Source organism: Ailuropoda melanoleuca, chromosome 9, assembly GCF_002007445.2.
Source record: "Ailuropoda melanoleuca isolate Jingjing chromosome 9, ASM200744v2, whole genome shotgun sequence".
In the NCBI taxonomy this organism is placed as follows: domain Eukaryota; kingdom Metazoa; phylum Chordata; class Mammalia; order Carnivora; family Ursidae; genus Ailuropoda; species Ailuropoda melanoleuca.
The window spans coordinates 6478547-6499790 of record NC_048226.1 but is presented as its reverse complement, the minus strand read 5'-3'; the positions used below and the strand labels follow the sequence as shown (position 1 = coordinate 6499790).

Here is a 21244-nt window from a genome sequence, read left to right as displayed (position 1 = left end):
TGCTTTCCTGAAGCTGGGGTCGGGGCAGGGGCAGAGGGTGAGACATGGAGAGGGCTGGTCTCTGAGATCTTGGGGTGTGTCCTGAGAGGCACCTCCTTCTCTTCCAGGCCTGAGCTGACACACAGCCCGGGAGGGGAGATGGTGGGAAAGCAGGCTGGAGCCTCCAGCGACCAGGCCAGCACCCAAGGCAGGGGTTGCCACAGGGCAGGCAGCCAGAACCACGGGGGGCCTGAAGGTGCAGCCCCCGGAGCCACCGGAAATAGAACTGCCCCCACTCTCCCTGGAAAGGGAGCTGGGCCCGGACTGAACGAGGCAGAGAGCCAGACACAGGGACGGGGGTCACAGCATCATTTATTGTCCAAAGAAAGTACGCACACCTGAGGGCCGCTCCCTGAGCAGGGGAAAAAGGAGAACAAAATACAGACTCTTTGGAGAGAGAAGGAAAAAATGGGGAGAGAACTTTCTCCCTTTCCTGGGACTTCACACAAAAGCCTAGGGACTTACTTCCAGCCCCAGCTCTTCAGCCGCACTGATGTGGGCCAGCAGCTTCTCCGAGGATGAGGAGGAGGCAGGAGACCACAATGCCCAGCTCCAGGGCCCCGGGGATACCCTCCCCCTGCCCCAGGCCGAGGGAGCTGCAGCCACCAGGCGTCACTATTCGTTCGGGGCACCAGCCTCCCTGGGGCAGGGAGAGGGGCTGCGTTCAGAGATGGTAGAGCCCTTGTCAGCCCCCGAACCTCCAATGGCCTAGAGGAGAGGGGCAGAGGGATTCCCGAAAGGGGGGAGTCTTGGGGTGTCCACCTGAACAAAGGGAGGATTTGGAATGTTGGGTTTACCCCCCCAAAAAAAGTAATTCAAAAAAAATTTAACGTGAGAAGTATAAAAACAATACAAAAATTGCCCCAACCCGCAAGGGAACATGAACCATTCAATAAATACAGCACGAGAGGGGAGGGGGCGGGCTGGTGATGAGCGCACTCCGGGGCACTAACGCGGACGGTAGCAATACACGCCGTACTCCCGGGCCTGCGGGTCTGGGAAGCCGAAGCTTCGGACACCGGGCTCCAGGAGCCCACAGTTGGGACGCGGGTGGACCACAGGGTAGCGGACACTGCCATCCGCCAGCCAGCCAGCATCGCAGCGGTCCAGGCCACGGAACTTCCAGGCAGCAAAGAGCTGGCCCACCTTGGCAATGTGGGCGCCGTCTTCCCGGCAGGCCTCCTCCGCCTCTGCCAACGTCAGCTTCTCCGGGTGCTCCAGGTAGTACACCTGCCCTGTGGGAAAGTGGGCTGTGAGGGCTGGGCAGCGGAGGGGGGCAGGCAGAGGGGACAGTGCGGCCTGCAGAAACGGCAGCCCATCGGACCTCACCCAGCAGACCTGGCAATGATGAGCCCAGGGAGCCATCGGGCTGCGGGCACTTGCCATGCATCCTTTGGCGAGGTCCCTTCCCAGTTCTGACCCCCTCTCTGAGGGTTCCATCCCACCTGCCAGAGGGCCAGGGTCCCTCCTGTCATGTCTGTACTCCACCTCCCCCGTCCCTAACTGCACCCTGGGTGGGCACCCCACCTAGGCCGTGCCAGAGTCTCTTGCCCACCCCATCATTTACTGAGTCCCGGGGCGCCTGGCTGGGTCAGTCAGTGGAGCGTGCAACTCTTGACCTCGGGGTTGTGAGCTCGAGCCCCATGTTGCATGTAGAGATGACTTTAAAATAAAATCTTTTTAAAAAATCTGTTACTGAGTACCTACTATGTGCCAGGATACTTTCCTGAATGTTTGGGATGAGACAATGAACCAATCACTGTCTTTATTTGTCTTCGCGTGAAATGATCCCTGTTGTGAGGACAGACCATGCTTTATTGGTCTCTGATGCCCAGAACCTAGTGTTGGCCCCAGCACACAGTAGGCTCTCAAAGAATGTCTGAAGCGCAGCAAAGTACTCAAAACTCAGCCAGACGTGGCTTCCACCCCTGCAGGCGCTCCAAACCTCCCCATAAAGGTGCCGGCAGGGTGGGCAGAGGGGTCCTAAAGCTGCCTCCCAGCCCCGGGCCCACACCGGGCCGGTGCACTCACCCCTGAGGGCGGGAGCGAAGCAGAAGGCGTCATAGCGATGCAGGCGGTGGTGACGCGGGCCGTAGCTGCGCACGCCAGGCGCCAGGCCCAGGCCCCCGCAGGGCTGCCGGACCCGCGTGATGGGGTACTGCACCGAGGCGTCCTGCAGCCAGCCGGCATTGCACCAGTCCAGGCCCTCCTCCCAGGCCCGGAACAACTGCTCGAAGGAGGCCACCACCGCATCCTGCTCCACACATGCCCGCTGCGCCTCGTGGAAGCTGAGCTGGTAGCGCCCGCGGGGGTGCTGGTAGGGAAAGACCACACCTGCGGAGGGAGGAAAGGAGGGACTGAAGGGGGGGCAGGGGCCCAGCGGGCTGGAGACCCCAGTCCCTGCCCCCCACGCCACTGGGAAGGATGCTCCCCCCAACACACACACACACACACAGACACACACACACACAGACACACACACACAGACACACACAGAGTCCCTCACAGAAGCAAACCTGTCATCTCCTGTCCGGGTCCAAAGCAGAATCTACGTGTGCCCCCACCACCCTCCTGGAACGAGGCTGGCACACAGCAGCACTCAGAAACCATGTTAAGGTCATGAATGAATCACCCAATTAATGTCCCCAACTACAGAATGGGAACACCCCCGAATTCACAGGGCTGTTGCAAGAACCCAGTGCCGTGGTCTCAGTGTGCCCCCCTAATTGGTGTTGAACTAATGTGACGGACGGTCTGTGGAGGTGGGACTTTTAGGAGGTACTTAGGTCGCGAGGGTGGCACTCTTGTGAATGAGATTAGCGTCTCCCGCAGAGGTCGCTCACTCCTTCCACAATGTGAGGACACAGCGAGCCATCTGTGTGACCTGATAGAGGGCTCTCACCTGACCACACAGGCACCCTCCCATCCCCGTCATACCCAACATCAGGGATGAGGACTGTGACCCCTCTGGCCGCCATCTGGACTAGACAGGTGGATGCTGATGGCAAAGGTCCCTGACTTGCCTTTTATCCTCATCTCCTCACAAGGAGGCAGACGAGGCCCTCATTTCACACGGCAGGGGACAGGAGCTCCGAGGGAATGAGGTGTCTTCCCCGGGCAGCCCAGCTGGGGTGGGTGTGGAGCCAGGACATGGTCCTCTCTACGCATCCCAGCTGCCTCCCTTGCAGGTAGGGGAGGTATGAGAACACAGAGCCTGTCCTAGACACAGAGGAGGTAACAGTCCCTAGCGATTGTCCCCGGGAGCCCACACACAAGGTCTGGAGCGCAGGCCCTGGTGGTTTAGACAACACTGAGTTGACTGTTGCTGTTTTTTTCATTAGAAGATTTTTACAGAAAAATCCAGAGATTTCACATAAAAGTATATGCTTCTCTTGTCAAATCAGAAAACCTCGCTGCGTGGGGTCTGCTTCTGGGCCTGAGCAGGGCACTCCTTTGGGCCAGGACGATGGCTCAGCCGCGTGCCCCAGTGCCCACCACTCCTGCCACGCACAGTTGGTTTGTGCCGCCGCCAACCCCGCCGGAGTCTCAGCTCCTGTTTTCCTTGCTCTGAACAAGGTGTGAGACAGAGGGAGTAGTGGGTCCTGGAGCCCGACTACCTGGGGTCAAATTCCTAGTCTGCCATCTATGGGCAGTGTGACCTTAGGGAAGTTACTTGACCTCCCTGTGCCTCTGTTTCCTCATCTGTAAAATGGGGGCGATGAGAACAGTAGTTTCCCCGTGGGGTGGTTTTGAGGACTGCATGGCTGTCAAAAGCACAGAGGTCTAGAAAGTTTCTCGGGACCCTCTCTCCCCGTGGCCCAGGCCCCCATGTGCCCCCGCCCACTGGGGCCTCACCCCGCAGCTCCAGCTCCACCAGGCCGCTCTCGTCCTCCAGCCCATCAATGACCTCACAGCGGTAACGCCCGGAGTCCTCCAGCCGCAAGTCGCGGATCTGCAGCGACACTTGGCGCTCCTCGTCCCGCCGCAGGCGCACCCGGCCCCGGTAGTCTCCGAAGGAGCGGTGCCTCCGCCCGATGGCCACCAGCACGTCCTGCTCTGGGGCCCCATTCTCCGACAGCTTCCACCATTTGACGCGCACGGGCCTCGGGGACAGCAGGGCCGGCTCGTAGTGGTAGCGGCAGGGCAGGGTCGCGTTGGCCCCTCGGTGGGAGAACAGGGTCTCCTCGGGCGTCTCTACCACCAGCTTCACCCCATTGAAGATGCCTGGGAGAGAGGTAGGATGCTGATGGGGGCGTGTTCCAGCGCATCTGTGCCCCTGCAAGGGCCACCCCCAGCTCATCCCTAGCCCCCGCCAGGCTCAGAAGTTACCCATTGCAAGAACGGCCATATGCTGCACCCCTGTCTGTATCCACACGCTCTGCATCGTGACCTTGCATCTCCTATCCAGAGGGGACACTATTTCCCCTCCCCCTTGAATCCGCGCTGGCCCTGCCACTTGCTTTGACCACATGAACATGACAGAAGTGACTCTTCCCCTGTGCCTGCTTGGAGTCTGGGTCCACTCTTTCCCGGAAGCTTGCCAGCCCCCACGACAATGAGCCTGGGCTCACGTGCTGGAGAAGGAGAGCCCACAGGGACCAGAGACAAGCCCTCGCAGCTGGGGCCATCCTGGGCAGACCAGCCCCCAGCTGACCCGTCCTACTGGCCGCAGGCACCATCAACTGAGTGAGCACAGCCAGGACCAAGGACGTGGAAGGCAGCCCCAGAATGCTGACCCGTGGAATCACAAGCCAAACAACAAAACAAACAAAACAAAACCAAAAAACACCAAAAATGCTGTTTGTCTTAAGCCATTCAGTTTGTTGTGCATAAGAAGCGACCTGATGTGGCAGGCTTCTCGCTTAGCAGGTGGCGGGCTAGGACTCAGCTCTCCCCGAGGGTCCTTCCCTACCACGCTGCCACGGGAGAGCACAGCTTGCCCTTTCTGTCCAACCGTTCCCCCTGATGCTCCCCGAATACCTAGAAACGCAGGTGAGATGAGGTGAGGATTTCTACACGAGACTATATACACGCAGGGCTCCCGGGTACAAATAAACACAGAGCCCCCCACAGTGGCACCAAGAACCAGGTATGGCTAAGGCTGGCTCATCTGTAACTTGAGACCCCGGACACAGGTCTTACTACCTCATGCTCTTGGGCCCGGACTTAGACCCTTGGAGGGACACAGGGTAGGGGAGGACAGTTCTCCAGGGTAAGCAGCAAACAGGAGGCTCCCTGCTGGGGCTCCATGCTGAAAAAGCCAGGTGCTCTGGTGCCGTGGTTCTCAAACGGGGGTCCCTGAGCCAGCAGCAGCATCACTGGGAACTTGTCAGAAATGCAAACTCCCAGGCCCCACCCCAGACCCCCTGAATCAAAAACTCTGGGGGTAAAGCCCCGTGATCAGTGTTTGAACGGCTTTCCAGGTGACGTTGCCGGTCACTGAAGTTGGAGAAGGCTGTTCTGGACAGGCAGTAGGCACAGAGGTTTGGGACCACAGGCCTGGAGTCAGATAAGCTGGAATCTTGGCTCCAACTTTCTGCAAGTCTAGTCGAGACTAGAGAAATCGGCTGACTCTCCAAACCACTTTCCTTTTTTGTAGAATGGGGTCCCATCGGTAGCCACAGTGGGCTGTGCTGCAGCTCAAATCAGGTAAGGTGGGACGTCTGGAAAAAGCTCAACAGACGTGAGGCAGGACTATCATGGAGTGGCTACGACGTCCTTTGTTTTCCCCCCGATCCTCGTTCGTAAAGCTGTGTTTGAAGCTTTACCCCGAAGACAATGAGAATATTGGGCTAAATCCTAACGCCTTCATATGACCAACACTATACAGACGAGTAAAAGAACCTGGCAGCTAGATACCTACTCAGTGACCTTGGGAAAAACTGTATTCTGTGAAGTGACAGGGAGAGCCCCCTCTATCAAAGGCTGGAGGGCCCCACCTGACATGTTGGCAATGGTTCCCCCAGGTGGGGGGGATCATTTGTGATTTTGCTCGCACGTATTCAGGGACTGAAGGGAAAGTGGTGACACTATGGGTAGAAAGTTTAAGTCTTTAAGTTTCTGTGAAACTCATTGAAGTCGTGAGTGTCTAACAAAACAAATTCTGGGGGGAAAGGAAGGTGGGAGGCCAAATAAGGGCACCCCAAGAGAGCCAGGTCCTAATCCCTGGCCCCCTAGGAAGTTGCCTTCTATGGCAGAGAGAGGGGACTAAATTAAGGATTGCAGTCACACGTATCTTCTTAGTGAGGGGGCCGAGGGAGATGTGACCCCAGAGGCAGATGGGAGCGACTCAGGTCCATCAGTAGCCACGGGACACCGGGAGAGGCAAGGAACACCTTCTTCCCGAGAGCCTGAGGGAGGCTCGTGTCATGGCCAGGTGGGCTGCATTCTCAGTCCGGCCACAAACAAATCTCAGCACAGGTTCTTATGATCTGTGCACCCTGGGAGGCTGGCTCAACTCCGAGCTTCGGGTTCCTCATCCATGAACTGAAATAATCCATAGTATCTGCTTTCGGGGCTGCAGGGGTGGCTGCCACCAGCGTGGCCTGGTGGGTGTCCTCATTGTGCTGGTTGTGAACCTTGCCTGTGTGCCAGGGCTTTTACAAGGATCGTATGAGACAACGTACGGAAGGCACCTAGAAGCGTGCCTGACGCATAGTGGGTGCACAACTGCTAACTACAAAGTCACCTGCCCAGAGGCGCCTGGGTGGCTCAGTCGGTTAAGCATCCAACTCCTGATTTCGGCTGAGGTCATGATCTCAGGGTCTTGAGATCCAACCCTGAGTCGGGCTCGATGCTGAGCATGGAGCCTGCTTAAGATTCTCTCTGTCCTTCTGCCCCTCCCCCCCAAGTCACCTGCCCAAAGCCACGCAGCTACTAAGTGGCAAAATTAAGATTCAAACTCATCTGTCTAATCCCAAACCCCCTTTCCACTGGGGACACCGGGGAGGTCCCACTGCAGCTGGATCTTGGAAAACTGGCAGGGCTCTGGGAGTGTCCCTAAGTGCACAGCTGGTTGTCTTTATGTGCCTCTGGCTCTGACCACTCCAAGCCCCGGAGACTAGCAAACGCTGAGTAACTGAACCATCCCTTGCACTCATCTCAGAAATGAGCCCAGTCCGTTGCAAGGGCCCAGGTAGGGAAGGGGCTGCTGGCTCCATGCCCTGTCTGTCCCCTGTCCCGGCCTGGAGCCTGCATATCAGAGCAGGAGCCGGGCGAGGTCCTGGTCACCCCGCGGAGCATAAAGCCAGAGCCAGGAGGCCGCCCACCTTCACCGTGGCCGTTGCCCAGGTTCCAGCCGTTGGGATTGTTGGAGTAGTAGAAGCCGTTGTAGAAAGGCAGCCCAGAGACGCAGGGCAGGGGGTACAGCAGGACCAGCAGCAGCGGGCCCATGGCGCCAGGCACAGCTGCAGCGCCAGGGTGTCCGGGGCAAGACGGGAGCCTGGGGCAGGCTGGGAAGAGAAGAAAAGCAAGCCAGTGAGAGAAGCCTGCTGCAGGGAGGCCGGGGGCCCTTGGGTTCCAGCACCCACTCACTCACTCAACAGGTCATTACATAGCATCTTCTGCACGCCACCCCCCTCCCGCAGGCCCCGATCTCAGAGCAGAGGAGACAGAGGGGAGCCAGCCCAGGTCCTGCCCTCGGGGGACCGCACCCCACAGGCAAGATGGGCCAGAAGCGAGCCAACAAAGCCGAGGGAGGAGTTAGGAGGAGGCACGATGTCCTCGGAGAAAATTACACAGGGTGATAAGGCAGTATCGACAGTTTTCAGACGGCACGTTTGAATTTGAAAGATTGTGAGCATTTTCTTAATGACACGGAAGAGACTAGACTAGACTAGAAAATCTCAGGGTGTATTCATGTTTAGTGAGAGGAGGCCTGCATTGTTGAGCTTGTTTCAGTCCCGAGAGGTCTAAAGAGGTCTACGGGGGTGACCGGGAGTTCACAGATTGATTTATCCTGAGTCAAGGTCAAAAAAAATGTTAAATGCCGTGCTTAGAGCACTTCTGGGGGCCGTTCCAGTTTCTGTGGACACACAAATAAAATAGGCAGCTAGCCCTTGGGCTGTAGTGCGTTTATTTGGTTTTTTTAAATATTGCATTTGAATATTATATCTTGATGATTGAGTTTTTTTGGTGCACACACCCCCTCCTCCCCTCGTGTATTTGGCTCCCAAGGCTAATGCCTCACTCACCTCCCCCTCACCTTTGCCCCACCCCCCGCCCTGCTCATTGCCATTTGCTGAGCCCTTAAGGATTTAAAAGTTCGGCAGCCTTGGAGGAACGCAGAGAGGGTGTAGAATCACGACTCTGTGTGGGGAGTACAGAGGTGGGGTGGAGAAAAGGAGCAGGAAACAAGACTGAAAACACAGGGGTTAGCCGGGTGGAAAGGGCACTGGGGTGGGCCAAGCAGGGGACCAGCAAATGCAAAGGCCCAGAGGCCAAAGAGAGCATGTGGGGGGCTGGGAATGTGCTGGAAGTTCTCTATGTGCTTTTCTCTGCTCTGGTCCCAGGGACGCTTCTGGCGTCCTGGCCTCTGGCTTCTAATGGGAGGCACCCACAGGATGGGGGCGGGAGGAAGGAGAAGCTGCGTCCCCCTGGTGACCACAGCCCTGCTTTCCTGGGCTGTGTAACACTGTTTCTTCCCCTTCCCGCCCACACCCCACCCCAGGCCTGGGGGGAGAGACTGCCATTGCTTATCTCTCTGTCTTCTCCCTTCTGCATTGCCCCCCATCCCCACTCTAGAAGCCAGCCTTTCCTTCCTAATTAGAGCCTCTTTATTGGAAACCCCAAGGGTGAATTCTTCTTCCCGAAACCCTCGCTGATCCTAGCTGATCCAGGGGAGAGGCCGTGAGAGGGGTCAGCAGGTCTGGTGTCTAGATGCCCTTGGGTCTAGCTCAGCCTAGAGGCTTTTCCCTCTCCTTTGTCCCGAAGGCCCTGGGGTGCCAGTGACGGCTGTAAACAGGAGCCACAGGGTCAGAAGAACCTCTCAAACACCCAGGGGCTGTGTTGAAGAGGGACAGTGGGGCAGTAAAGTTCAGGGCGCAGCGGGCATCTGGAAATATGACTATGATTATCATGCAGCAATGTGGAAACACTGCTTAGGGTGTAATTTAAAATGGACAAACAGAACATGAGGACTGCCCTTTTGCTATGATTGTAAGGCTGTGGCCCCGTGAATGCCTGTTGTATAGAAACCAGAATGGGAGAGAAGAGCAAGAGGGAGAAGGGAGGGGAGGGAAGGGAAAAGAAAAAGAAAGGCACCTGGGGGGCTCAGTCGGTTAAGTGTCTGACTTTGGCTCAGGTCGTGATCTTGGGGTCCTGGAATCAAGCCCCACATCAGGCTCCCGCTAGACAGGGGGGTCTGCTTTTCCTTCTCCCTCTACCTACCCCCCCCCCGCCCTGGCTCATGTGCATGCGCGCGCGCTCTCTCTCTCTCATAAAAATCTTTAAAAAGAAAAAGGAAAGCATGGAATCTGTAAGGAAGGGCAGTGGGGTTGAGCAGGGAATCTTCTTGTTTTCAGAACAGTTAGGAGCCCTTGCTGGAAAGGAAGGAGCAAATGTGGAGGAAGCTGGCAGAATCCACTGCCCTCCTAGACCCCTTTGCGAAGATCCTGAGGCCCACAGCCGCCGTCTGTGCCGAGCATGGCAGGACACTGCCCTTCTGAGGTCTCGCTTCTTGACTAAGCAGCATCCCCAGGTGACCCCCATAAAGCCTCACTTAAATCTGGGCAACCTAACAGGTTTGGGGGTAGGAGGATCTGGGTTCAAACCCCATCTCCACTACTTACAAGCTGTGTGATTCCAGCCAGGTTTCCTCACTTGTGGAATGAACTTCATTAAAATCCCCTGACCTATGTTTCACCCGAGTGTTCTATTTCTCTCCTACACTAACGTGGTTCTAAAGAGGTGATGACCGGCCAGCAGAAAGCTGTAATTCCTGCCTCCCTCTGCAGCGAGGAGGGGCCCTGGGGCTCCGTGCTGGACACTGGCAGCGATAACACGCGCCCCACGAAGCTCTTGGGTCAGTTAGGGATACCGTTTCCTGGGATTCCTTCCCTCCACTTGCTGGTGACCAGAGGCGTCACCTTAGTCTCACAGATGTCCCACCAGCCCTGGACCTCCCCCATCTGCACTGTACCATGAGAGAAACAAAGTCCTAGCGTTCTTAAGCCGCCCCGTTTGGGTCTCTTTGTGAACCCAGCTGGGGAGCCTCACTTGGACTGGTCTCATTGGCACAAAAATACTAACGGCTGAGTTTAACGAGCACTTACGAGCTCACTGACTCCTGACCACAAGCCCTGCAGGTGGAACCTCTCAGTAGCCTTATTTTACAGCTGGGAAGACCAAAGCACAGGGAGATTAAATCATCGGCCCAAGGTCATCCAGCGAGGACATGGCAGAGTTGGGATCTAAACCCACTCCAGCTCCAAAGCCCGGAACGGCCATGTCAAATTCAGGGAGGTGATGTGCCAAGCACACAGCTCAGGGCCTGGCACACAGCAGGGCCTCCTAGGAGAGTTTCCTTTCCCTTCCTTGAGGTCCCACGTCTGGAACCAGGAAGGAAGTGGAACGAGGACAGAGAGGCTGTTGGTACGGACCTCGTTGTCACAGGCCCCACTGTGTCCCTGGGCACCCGCAGCCTCTGGCCGCTTAGGGCTGGACAGTCCCCATCTGCCCTGCCTCACAGCAGCTCCTCGGGGCCCCGATGCCCCCCAGTGAGAAAGGGCTTCCCTGGGATGAGCAAACGGAGGTGTTTCTGCCACAAAGTGATACTTGCGTGCCTGAAAAAAATGTGTACTTTTCCATTAAAAAGGTGAGGGGAAAAATAAGGCTGGGACAGATAACTCAAAACATATGCGGCTTTGTACCCAGAGTGTTCACAAAACCAGGCAGAGTCCTCCTAAAAAACACCAGCACCGTGAACTCCCCACTGACCTTGGCACCAACGCCCTATCAGCCCTTCGCAGCCTTCACCACCCGGGCAAGGGCTTTCTCCTTTGAGATGTAGGTTTTTGGGGGCCTTGGATTCCAGAGAAACCAGATTTGCCAAAATTAAGAATCTGACCTAGGGTGGAGCCATCTTTTTCAATCTTTTTTTTTTTTTTTAACTCAAGGGAAATGGCTTTGCAACGTCATCATCTGATTCCTACGCTTACCCAAAAACGTTGCGTGAAGCTGCCATATAGGCACCCCTCTCTCCACAAATCCATTGCATCCTTGAGATGGTGCGAGTTTGGATCCTGAGAGGTGGGACAATTTGGTAGGTAAGGATGCTGCATGATCCAAATCTGTTTGGTTCCTGAGTTTTGCACACTCAACAGCAACAGACCGGATAGTAAGAGACATTCGTATGTGTACTTTTCTGCAGGACCGTCAGCATTTATCTTAGAGTCCATAGCTTGCTAACGCTTGCTCTTTGCTTGTGAGAAATCCTGTTACAGTCACTCCAGTATGTCATCACGTTGAGAAAAATCACCACTGGTCTAATGCCATTCCATGATACACTGACCTCAGTCCCCCACGGTTACCAATCGTGGATGAGGTCATTCATCGTCTAGAAACATGCACTGAGCCAGGAAAGGCTGGAGTATCTTCTGGGTCCTCCAGCGACCTGCTAGGCACCCCTTCCCAGCCTCCAAGATCCCAGCACACATTCATAACCTCTGTTTTTAAAGGGCTTCCCTGTCTAGCAGCTCCCCTGACCCTTCCAAGAACCCCTCCCACCCCAGTCATCAAGAATTTAATTCTCCCCAATTAATCCACAGGTAAACAGAGGCACAAAGACATGAAGCCAGCATCCGAAGTTCACGTGGCTGAGACCACAGCGGCAGGACTCTCTTGTAAACTCTTCAGCCAAACCCCATAAGGATCTGACCTAGAGAAGGCCTGCCTTCCGCTTATCCATGCACTTGCACGATGTCATTGTCTGCGGGTTTCACAACGTCAGAATTTTTATCCCCCTTGTACAAACAAGGAAAATGAGGCTCAGAAACGCTAAGTTGCGGGGGTGCCTGGGTGGCTCAATCGGTGGGATGGCCAACCCTCGGTTTCAGCTCAGGTCGTGATTTCCAAGTCACGGGATCGAACCCTGTGTCCAACTCCGCACTCAGCGGGGAGTCTGCTTGAGGTTCTCTCCCTCTGCCCCTCCCCCCACTCAGGAACGCTTTCTCAAAAAATAAATAAAATCTTTAAGAAGAAAAGAAATGCTAAGTTGCATGGCTAAGGTTACCCAGGAAATAGATGAAGGGGGGCACCTGGGTGGCGCAGTCATTAAGCGTCTGCCTTCGGCTCAGGGCGTGATCCCAGAGTTCTGGGATCCAGCCCCACATCAGGCTCCTCCATTGGAAGCCTGCTTCTTCCTCTCCCACTTCCCCTGCTTGTGTTCCCTCTCTTGCTGGCTGTCTCTGTCTCAAATAAATAAATCTAATAAATCTAATAATAAATCTAATAAATCTATCTCAAATAAATAAAATCTTAAAAAGAAGAAAAAAAAAGAAAGAAATGAAGGAGCTGGAATGTGGCCTCATTCACTCAGCGAGAATTTATCCTGCATCCGCCACGGGCCAGGCATAGTTCTCGTGCGGGACGCAAATCAGGAGTTGCCAGAGTTCCCATTCCAGGGAGGGAAACGGACAGCAAATAGGATATGGGACATCGTGTGGTCAAAGTGTTGCAAGTGAGAGAGGATGTTGCAAGAGGCTGAAGCAAGGGAGGGGTGCTCCCAGAGACAGGGTGGATCTGGAAGACCTCCCTGAGAAGGGGACCAACTGAGGGTGTGAGCTTTGAGAATCCTGGGGAAACAGCAACTGCAAAGGTGGGAACGGCTTCAAGTCCAATGAGGAGGAAGAGGGAGGGAGGCAGGAAATGATGTCCAGGCTGCAGGCACAGGACCAGGTGCAGCACTGAACAGAAGACACTGAAGGGTTTTCAGGGAAGGGTGGCCCGGAATCTGATTTACATTCTAAAAGAACCGTTCTGGCGATCTTGCTCCCTTAGCTCCAGGGCATGTCCTCCTCCTGGCTTCTCCTGTCCAGCGAAAGGCAGCCCTAGTTCTTGCTTTTTTTTTTTTTTTAAAGATTTTATTTATTAGAGAGCACGAGTGGGGGGAAAGGAGAGGGACAAGCAAACTGTACACTGAGCAGGGAGCCTGGTGCAGGGCTCAATCCCAGGACCCTGAGATAATGACCTGAGCTGAAGGCAGACATTTAATCGACTGAGCCCCCCCAGGTACCCCAAGATAGCCCTAGTTCTCCATCACTTTCGGCCCCTCTCCACTCTGGACACCCACCTGGGTCTACTCTCCGGTTTATTAACACTACTGCGAGGGGCGCCCCGCTGGCTCAGTCAGTGAAGCGTGGGGCTCTTGATCTCAGGGTCAGGAGTTAGAGCCCCACCTTGGGGTGGACCCTACTTAGACCAACAAACCCCTCCCACAAATGGAGAGGTGTGATCTGGTCGACACCTCTCTTTGCTGGATGCTATCCCCAGCAGTCATGCAACCTGAGAATGAGGGGAGGGATGCCAAGAAAAACAAAGTGAGTTCTGAAGAAAAGACCAGCCCTGTGTCCAGGAGCTCCCACCCAGGTGGAAACTGGCCCTCCTCTCCCAGCCCTCTCTGACAGGAGTGCAGCCCACAAAGCCTGAGGCGTCCAGCTAGACTTGCCACCTGCCAGCTGGCTGACCACTTCTCGGAACAGAAGTTTCCTGGTCTCCTGAGCAGACTAATAGGGAAGCTCAGGGGTTGAAGACAATGACCACCCTGAATGTTCGGCAAATGCCAACCACTACCACTCAGGCAAGCAATGCCTGGGCTCCTGACCCTGGCTACCCTGGGGGCTGTAGGAGGCTGCCCAAATCAGCTGGAGCTTTGCCTGGGCAAAGACACAGCTGCACCCTGCTGAGTGACCATGATCAAGTTACTCAACCTCTCTGTGCCTCCATGACCTCGTCTGGGGAGGAGGGGGAAGGATGGACACTAGAACCTCACTCTAGGGCTGAGGATCATATAAGGTGAATTATGTCCACCTCCAACACATAGCAGATGCTCCCCAAACAGGTGCTAATATGTATTGGCAGAAGAGCAGAGTGGCAGATTTCGGGTTCTATAGTCAGACAGGCCACGGGGATTCGGTTTGGGTTCCCCCAGTAACTAACAGTATATCAGCGGGCAAGTCACTGAGCTTCGCTTTCCTCATCTGTAAGATGGGGGTCACAATAATTCTAACCAGAAAAGAGTTCTGTAAAAAGGAAGGGAGAGACCTTCTGCAGAGCCCTTAGCTGCCTGGCAGGAGGGCAGGCACTCACAAAATATAAGCCGTTATTACTATTGTAAAAAGTGCAGCCTCCCCTTATTTCGGTGAATCTTTCTCCCCTCTCACTGCCAAAGAGAGAAAGCAGCCACCATTGCCTTCTCCTTACAGTTGGGGAAACGGAGGCCAAGGCCACGGAGGTGAGTTAGTATCCAAGGCTTTATCTTTGGTAAACAGGCAGAGGTTAGAGAAAATTCAAGTCTCCTGACCGCCCATCCTTTGCATTTCCCAGCACCACTTTGCTCGGGACCCCTCCCCACAGCAGAGTAAGGGGAACCCCTACATGGAAGGACGATGGGCCCCCCCCCAAGCTCTCACTTGTGCGGCGGAAAGTAGAGTTCCCCATCCACAAGCAGGGGGCAGCATTGCCCTCCAGGTTTCCACAAGCCCCGGCTCCCGAGGAGAATTTTGACTTCGGTGCCCCCTGCTTAGACAAGGCTTACAGGGGCCTTTGAAACCTGCGGCCCCCGGAAAGTGGAAGCTGGAGGTGTTTCCTACCAGCATTCCCAGCCCGCTGGCCCACGCAGGGCTGCGGGAGGGAGGCCAGGGCGCTTCTCAATCACCTCCCCCTGCTGCAGAGAGCAGAGGCACTCCCGGGGGTCAGCGCTGGGCACCCGGCGCTAGGCGGTCCAGGCCGGGTCACACAGACTGCTGGGGCCTCCCTGCGAGTTGGTGACAGAGCTGGGTCCAAGCGCCCGCTCTGTTTCCTTCCTGGCCGCCCACCGGCCCTAAATGCCTCCCTGAGCGACCCCATCTCCTACCCAGGGCGCTGCTCGCCGCCCTCCCTCTGCGCCTCTGGTCGCGCTGCCTAAGGCAGAAACCCCCCGAACCGAGGCCTGAAACCCACGGGCATCCTTTGCGCTTTCCCTGGGACCGCCGAGGGGGCGGCAGAGACCAAGAGGCGCAGGTCGGCCCGCCCGCCGCCCCGCGGAATGTCCCCAAACCCCTCCCATCCCCTGGCTCCCGTGGACCCTAGAGCACCCTACACATGCCGCGGGGCAGAGCGCGGCGCGTCGCGCACCGTGCCGGAGGCTGCAGGACCCAGACTGCACGAGACGGGCAGGGATCCGGCGGGCCCCGCTGGCAAAGCCGCTGGACCTGGCGGTGGTCTCAGCGGCATCGGATTTCGCTGGGGATGTGCCTCCCGATGGCGCGCCCAGGGGTCCCGCGCAAGTCTGCCCGCGCCCCGGCGCTGCTCCCCCCACCCCCGAACTCGCGCCCGGGGCGCGCCCCAGGAGCAATCACACCCCAGCTCCGCCCCAGCCCCGCAGTGCCCAGCGCACTCCTCCTGCCCACTTCCCCGACCCTACCCTGGGAGACGTGGGGTCCCGCAGGAGACCCAAAGCGGGGAGGGGGAACACGGTCCGCAAGGGGCCCCAGGAGCCCGGCCACCCCCGAGCTACGTACCGTCCCCAGGCGGCTTTGGATGGCTGGAGTGCCTCCAGCCCAAGGCTGTCCGGGTTCTAGGAAGCGGGCGGATTTGGGGGATCTTGAATCGCCTGAGAGGAAGCGGTTGCGGACAAACCCCCGCGTTCCCGCCGGGCCAGCCCCTTAAAGGAACACACGCTCCTTTCCCTCCAAGGGCTGGGCCCAAAGGGAGGAGTTGCTGCCGACTTGGCTCCAACTCTGAGATGCTAGCGGCGCCGTAAAGGGAATGAATGTCCAGGAGCTGCTGTCACATCTTGGAGAGGGGTGAGTGGGAGATGGAAGAGGTGCGTTACTGAGGATCCCATTAGAGCACTCGTTTACCAAAAACGGTGGGACTAAACGGGGAGCCCCTCTCCAGCACTCTGCAGGTGGGCTATGGCTTCCCCCCCCATTTTCTGGAGCAGGAAGGGTAAACGTTCTGTACGTTTACCCCCTGCATAAGGCAAGGGGGCACTCCTGCCCGTGAGTTTAGCCATCATGAAATTCCCAGGACGACTGTTAACTCAGTCACGCACAAGGACGCTGACCCTAGTAGGAAGGGCTTGAAGCAGTGGTCTGGGGGGAAGGGAAGGCAAAGTGAGGGGTGCTCCCAGCAGCCAGCAGGGGCAACCAGGCTTCTAACTGGTACTCCAACAGGAACAGGGCCCTCCCTTAGATTCCTAACATCTGTCTGTCCAGCCATCAGGCAGACACCACCTCCCAGGACTTCCATTTGGACAGGGTGTTTTGTGTCCACCCTGGTCAACAGGAGTCCTGGGCTGGACAGTTTGCCTCAGCAGAAGAGCCTAGAGGTCCTACAACCCTGGCTGGGAGAAGGGTCACAGGTCACTGAGTGCAGTCTATTCCTAAACACGCTTCAAAAAGCCTGAATGCATGTGTGTGCATATGCGTGTGTGTGTGTGTTACAGAAGAGCCAGGAGCACATCACAGCACAAAGAGCTGCAGGGAACTAGAAGGTACACTGTGGCCGAAGCAAACACCAGGCGTCGGAGCCAGTGCAGGTCCTCCATGGAGAGGACAGACTGACATCCGCGTGGCGATGGACTGAAGAAGACTCAAGTACTACCTAGGAAACTCTTGCAAGCATCTCTGATGATGACGGGACCCGTGGTTGTGGCCTCCAACGAGCCAGGCTTTGCATCCGGGCCTCTTCATTAGTCTCCACAAGGCCACGGAGCCGGTCCTGTTATTTCCGTTTTACAGATGAAGGAATTGGGGCCCAGAGAGTAAATTGCCCAAGGCCGCTTGGAACCAAGATGTGAACTCAGGTTTTCCAACCTGAGACCTTGAACTCATCACTCCGCCCCATTTAAACCAGAGACAGACAGACCAGACTCCTGGGAGAGGTGGGTGGAGGGGTTCTAGGGCTGAGAGCCACATGGGAAGGGAGAGGGACCACAGGGCAGGGCAGCTTTGCTCCAGCAACCCAAGTTTCATGCTCCAGCAGGTGGAAACTCAGTACTGGCTCCCCAGACAGGAACAAAAAAGCAAATTTGGGGGAGAAGATGGTGAAAGCGTGTGGGAGTGGGGGAGGCTGCCCAGGGGGAGGGTCAGCAGTGAGGGCCCCAGGCTCCCCGGAGGCGGACTTTCAGAAGACTATGGCCAACTCATCCAAGGTCACAGAGATGAGCAGAAGGGCCTGTGTGGCTTAGGCCATTCCAGAGTGGCCTCAGGGCTCCTGGGCCCAGTGGGGACCCGGGACTACAGCCGATGAGACGGGCCCGCAGCAAACACTCAAAGCCACAACAGAGATTGTGGACAGATAGGAGTGAAGCTCTGTTTCCCCTTATATAAGTGGGACTCCTTGGGTTCTAGCAAGGCCCCGAGTGCAGTTCATTATGGGGGGTGGGGAGCCATCCCAGAGCACAGGTGCAGGAGAAAGCGGCTTCTGCCACTGTCTGCTAGTCCCCAGGAGAGGCCAGAACAAGGTTGTGGCTAGGAAATGCTCCCAAAAGGGAGTCCGGAGACCAGCAACCCCCCCCCCCCAGAAAGACTGACCCCAGACACAATCCATGCAGTTCCACAGAAAGATCTCTGAAACAGGAAGGAGTGAGCCGAAAGATCCCCCAGGGAGACCCAATCCCCAGTTTACTCAGAGACCACAGCCGGGCCTTTCGTTCTGTCCCTACCCCACTAAGAATCCCTGGCAAGGGCAGCTCTCAGGAAGGAGCCACTTCCAGACTAATTTTCCTGAGTTCCAGCAAAGCCACACCCTCCCTTTGGCAGCCACGTGGCCTGGATCTGCTGCCAAGAGGCGCCTCTGTGTATCACTGCAGGGCTCCCAAAGTTTGTTCCAGAAAATTCACCTTGTGTCCCAAGGCCTGGGCTACTAGGGTGGTTTCCCAGCTAGACAGTCCCTCCTCCACCTGCTGGTCCCCTTCCCAGATCACCAGGGCACTGGCCTGCACTGTCCCCCCACTGGCTATTTCCTGACGGCCACTCCAGGGGGCAAGGTGCTGAGGGCAGAAAGGTACCCCTGGAGCTTTCCGAGCCCCACAACCCTTCCGCCCTGCCAGCAGCCCCCCAGGAACCGGTGTGGTCAGCCAGGAGGCCTTGTGACCACTCGGCAGAGCCCTGGTCGCTTCCTTCCCACCCTGCACCCCACCCCGGAGCCTCCCACAGCTCTGAAAGCAGCCCAGGTTCATGGAGCTTCTAGTCGTTTCTGCAGCCCACCACTCTGGACGCAGAGAAAAACGCTGAAGGGGAAAACCAACAGCCTAAGCAACATGGTGCTGGTGTGGGAAGAGGGCAGAGGCATTCATGGAGACAGCCTCTGTGCCAGGCGCCCCCTGAGCCCCTCACCGGGCAGCAGCTATGGGCCCCAGGGCTGCATGGATGAGTCTGGGGGTGGAGAACTGAGGGGAAGAGGTTGGGCATGGGGACTCGGAAGTGGGACCCCTCAGGAGTCTCCTCCCTTCTCCGGCTGTTAAGCTCTCCATAGCTGGCAGGTGACACGAGCGTGCTGGCCTCTGGGAGGACTGAGGGGGGAGGAGGGGCACCAGCCCAGCCCAAAGCCCATGTGGACGGAGCAAAGATGGACCACAGCAAGAGCTCCAGGGGGTGACATAAATATATTCTGGAAGCTGCCTGTGTACTCTGGGGTAAAGAACCAGCACAGAGGGTACCCCCCAGGCCACCCACCTCTACCCCTATCTCCATAAGCCCGCCCCACCCCTTCTGTCTCTTTTTAGGCCAAGGGTCAAGAGAGGTCTCCAGGGAGATAAGGGGGGGACACGTTGGGGGTCAGGTGGCAGCAGCAGGAGTGGCAGCATCGTGCTGAGGGACAGGAGACGGTTATCTCCAGCCTGGCGCCTCAGGGTCTTCCTCCGCGGCTGTGAGAACGTGGGGTGCGGGAGCGAGTGTCGGGAAAACACAAGAGACTAGAACCAGGATCTGGGGAGGTGCAGGTAACCCCCCCCACACACACACTCCCTACTCTGCCCTTCCCTGTCCATCCCAGACCTACTCAACTCCCACAGTGCCTAAGAGAACGGGATGGCAGGAAGGGTGGGTGCCAGGGCCACGTGGGAGGGGAGGGGAGGGAGGAGGGGTGGGAAGGCAGGAAGGAGAGGTGGCTGAAACCCTCAGGAGGTGGGGTGGAGGAGGCAGCCTGCCAACAGAAGGCCAGGAGGACCAGGTAAGGGGCAGGTGCCCCAGGGCCCTTGCGGTCACTCCGGCCAGGCCGACCACTAACAGCCCAGCAGCTCCACACGCAGGGTGATGCGGTTGTGCCAGGCGACAGGCAGGATGCGCACAACAAAGCGAGCCACGAAGGGCATCTCGAACACGTTCTTCTTGTGCGAATTATTGTCCAAGTTGCCAGGGAAGATCTGGAGACAGAGGGGGCGTCAGGAGGGCCCCAGGGCCAGCCCCCACCCCCCCCGGCCCGGCCTCAGAGCCTCCGGCCAGCCTCGAAGCGCACCCCTGGAGGGGTGACAGGTCAGCCAGCCAGACACTCACCCTGGTGTCGACGGCCCCCTGGTCCCTGTACTCGGCCCAGTTCGTGCTGTCGTTACTGAAGGCCACTTTGTAGGCTGCCACGTACTGGATGTGGCCAAAGTCTCGGGCCCCCTGCGTAATGATGCCGGTCACTCGCCTCTGGGAGCCCAGGTCAACCTACAGGGAAAATCAACCACATTTCCTTTGTGTAGACTGTTCTCCGCAGTAAGGTGGGGAAAGGCAGACAGGCTGGGGCATGACTTCTAGTTTGGGGGAAGCTACTGCATTTGGCACAAGCTTCTCTACAACGGACATAAGTCACATCACCTACTTGGTCAGACTCTGTCAGACACTTCACTGCAGTCAAGCTCGAGCACAGAGCCTGGGCCTTGGTCAACCCGCAGCCAATCCCCACCCCACCCCCAGTACGATGAGAACAAGGACAGGAGAGACACTGGAGCCGCTCCCGAGGTGTCCTGCAGGGCTGTCCGCAGCCTGGCATAAATCTCGAAGGAGTCCAAATGCAGGCAGCTCCTCACAGAACCCGGCTCCGCAGCCTAATGCCACCTGGGGGCCTCGAGACAAGCCTCCTGCCCCCGGTCCCTACCACCCTGGGGAGCCTGCCAGCTGCCCTGGACAGGCAGTCCCAAGACCCGGCTTGCACACCTGACTTTATGCCAACGAGCAGGTGAGGCCCAGGCAAATCCTCACCCTGCCAGCACGGTTCCCTCATCTACGAGATCAGCAGACACACCGATTTTCTATGACTCTCCTGGTTCCCAATTTCATGAAATCCAAGGGCTCTCCCATGGTGTATTCTCAGACACCGGGCCAGCCTTGTCACCCTGTGGCAGCTGGTGCTGATGGCTCAACCGCTACACACACACACCCCTTTCTCCGCCTTGTCTTGGTGGAAACAGCCCTGAGTTCCCCCACCCTCCCCCTCCCCAGTTGCAGAATCAGGAGAAGGTGGGGCACGTGGGAGGAGAAAAAACAAAGCTGAAGAACAACAAGGCTTTTCAGACACTCCCTGTTGGGGCACAGGAGCCCCTGCTGGGTGGAGGTCAAAGATCAGCAGCCCCGTGGCTCCCACCCAACCCGCCTCAAAGCCCCGAAGCCCCGCATCCGACCCACCTGCAGCCATTCAGAGGCATCATTGGTCTGGGCGGTCCAGGCGTTGAACTTGCCCTGCTTGTCCAGCCGCGCATAGAAGGGATACCAGCTGAAGGCGTTCAGGCCCCAGGTCCTGTAGATGCTGGAGGCCGTGATCCGCTTATCAGGGATGGTGCCGTCCTTCATGCCCAGGGGCTCAGCACACCCTGCCAGCAAGAGGCTTCATCACCAGGATCAGCACCCAACCTCCCAGAAGCATGAGCGTGAGGGGACCACAGGGAGGAGCCGTGCATCCTGCCCAGCCCCGGGCATCCTCTTGGACAGACAGAAGCCCCTGCTGCCTTTTAGAGCCAACTGCTGTGCTTTCTCTCTGCCCACCTCCCCGACTCCTCCCCTGGGCCAGCTGCCCCCCCCCG

The 21244-nt window shown here is 57.3% G+C and overlaps 2 protein-coding genes across 4 annotated transcripts in view; both read right to left on the bottom strand.

The window, feature by feature from the left end:
• Positions 1 to 332: 332 nt before the first annotated feature.
• Positions 333 to 15910, bottom strand: HAPLN3 (hyaluronan and proteoglycan link protein 3). Of its 2 annotated transcripts, none has more exons than XM_019800003.2 (5): positions 15756 to 15910; positions 7308 to 7490; positions 3895 to 4263; positions 2071 to 2373; positions 333 to 1269 (listed from the first exon to the last, which is right to left on the bottom strand). In XM_019800003.2, the coding sequence occupies exons 2-5, from the start codon at positions 7429 to 7431 to the stop codon at positions 929 to 931; spliced, it is 1137 nt and encodes a 378-aa protein (XP_019655562.2). In that variant the 5' UTR covers positions 7432 to 7490; positions 15756 to 15910; the 3' UTR covers positions 333 to 928. The 2 variants fall into 2 exon arrangements, with proteins under 2 accessions (XP_019655562.2, XP_011223706.1); XM_011225404.3 differs by having other exon boundaries at positions 333 to 1274; positions 15756 to 15885.
• A 2918-nt stretch (positions 15911 to 18828) lies between these two features.
• The window catches only part of MFGE8 (milk fat globule EGF and factor V/VIII domain containing), a 13250-nt gene continuing 10834 nt past the window's right edge, over positions 18829 to 21244 (bottom strand). For both annotated transcript variants that reach the window (XM_019800004.2, XM_002919555.4), the window contains exons 7-9: positions 20850 to 21034; positions 19737 to 19892; positions 18829 to 19606 (exon numbers count right to left, since the gene is read on the bottom strand). In XM_019800004.2, the coding sequence (XP_019655563.1) occupies positions 19466 to 19606; positions 19737 to 19892; positions 20850 to 21034 (482 nt within the window). In that variant the 3' untranslated portion in view covers positions 18829 to 19465. The remainder of the gene's footprint in view (positions 19607 to 19736; positions 19893 to 20849; positions 21035 to 21244) is intronic.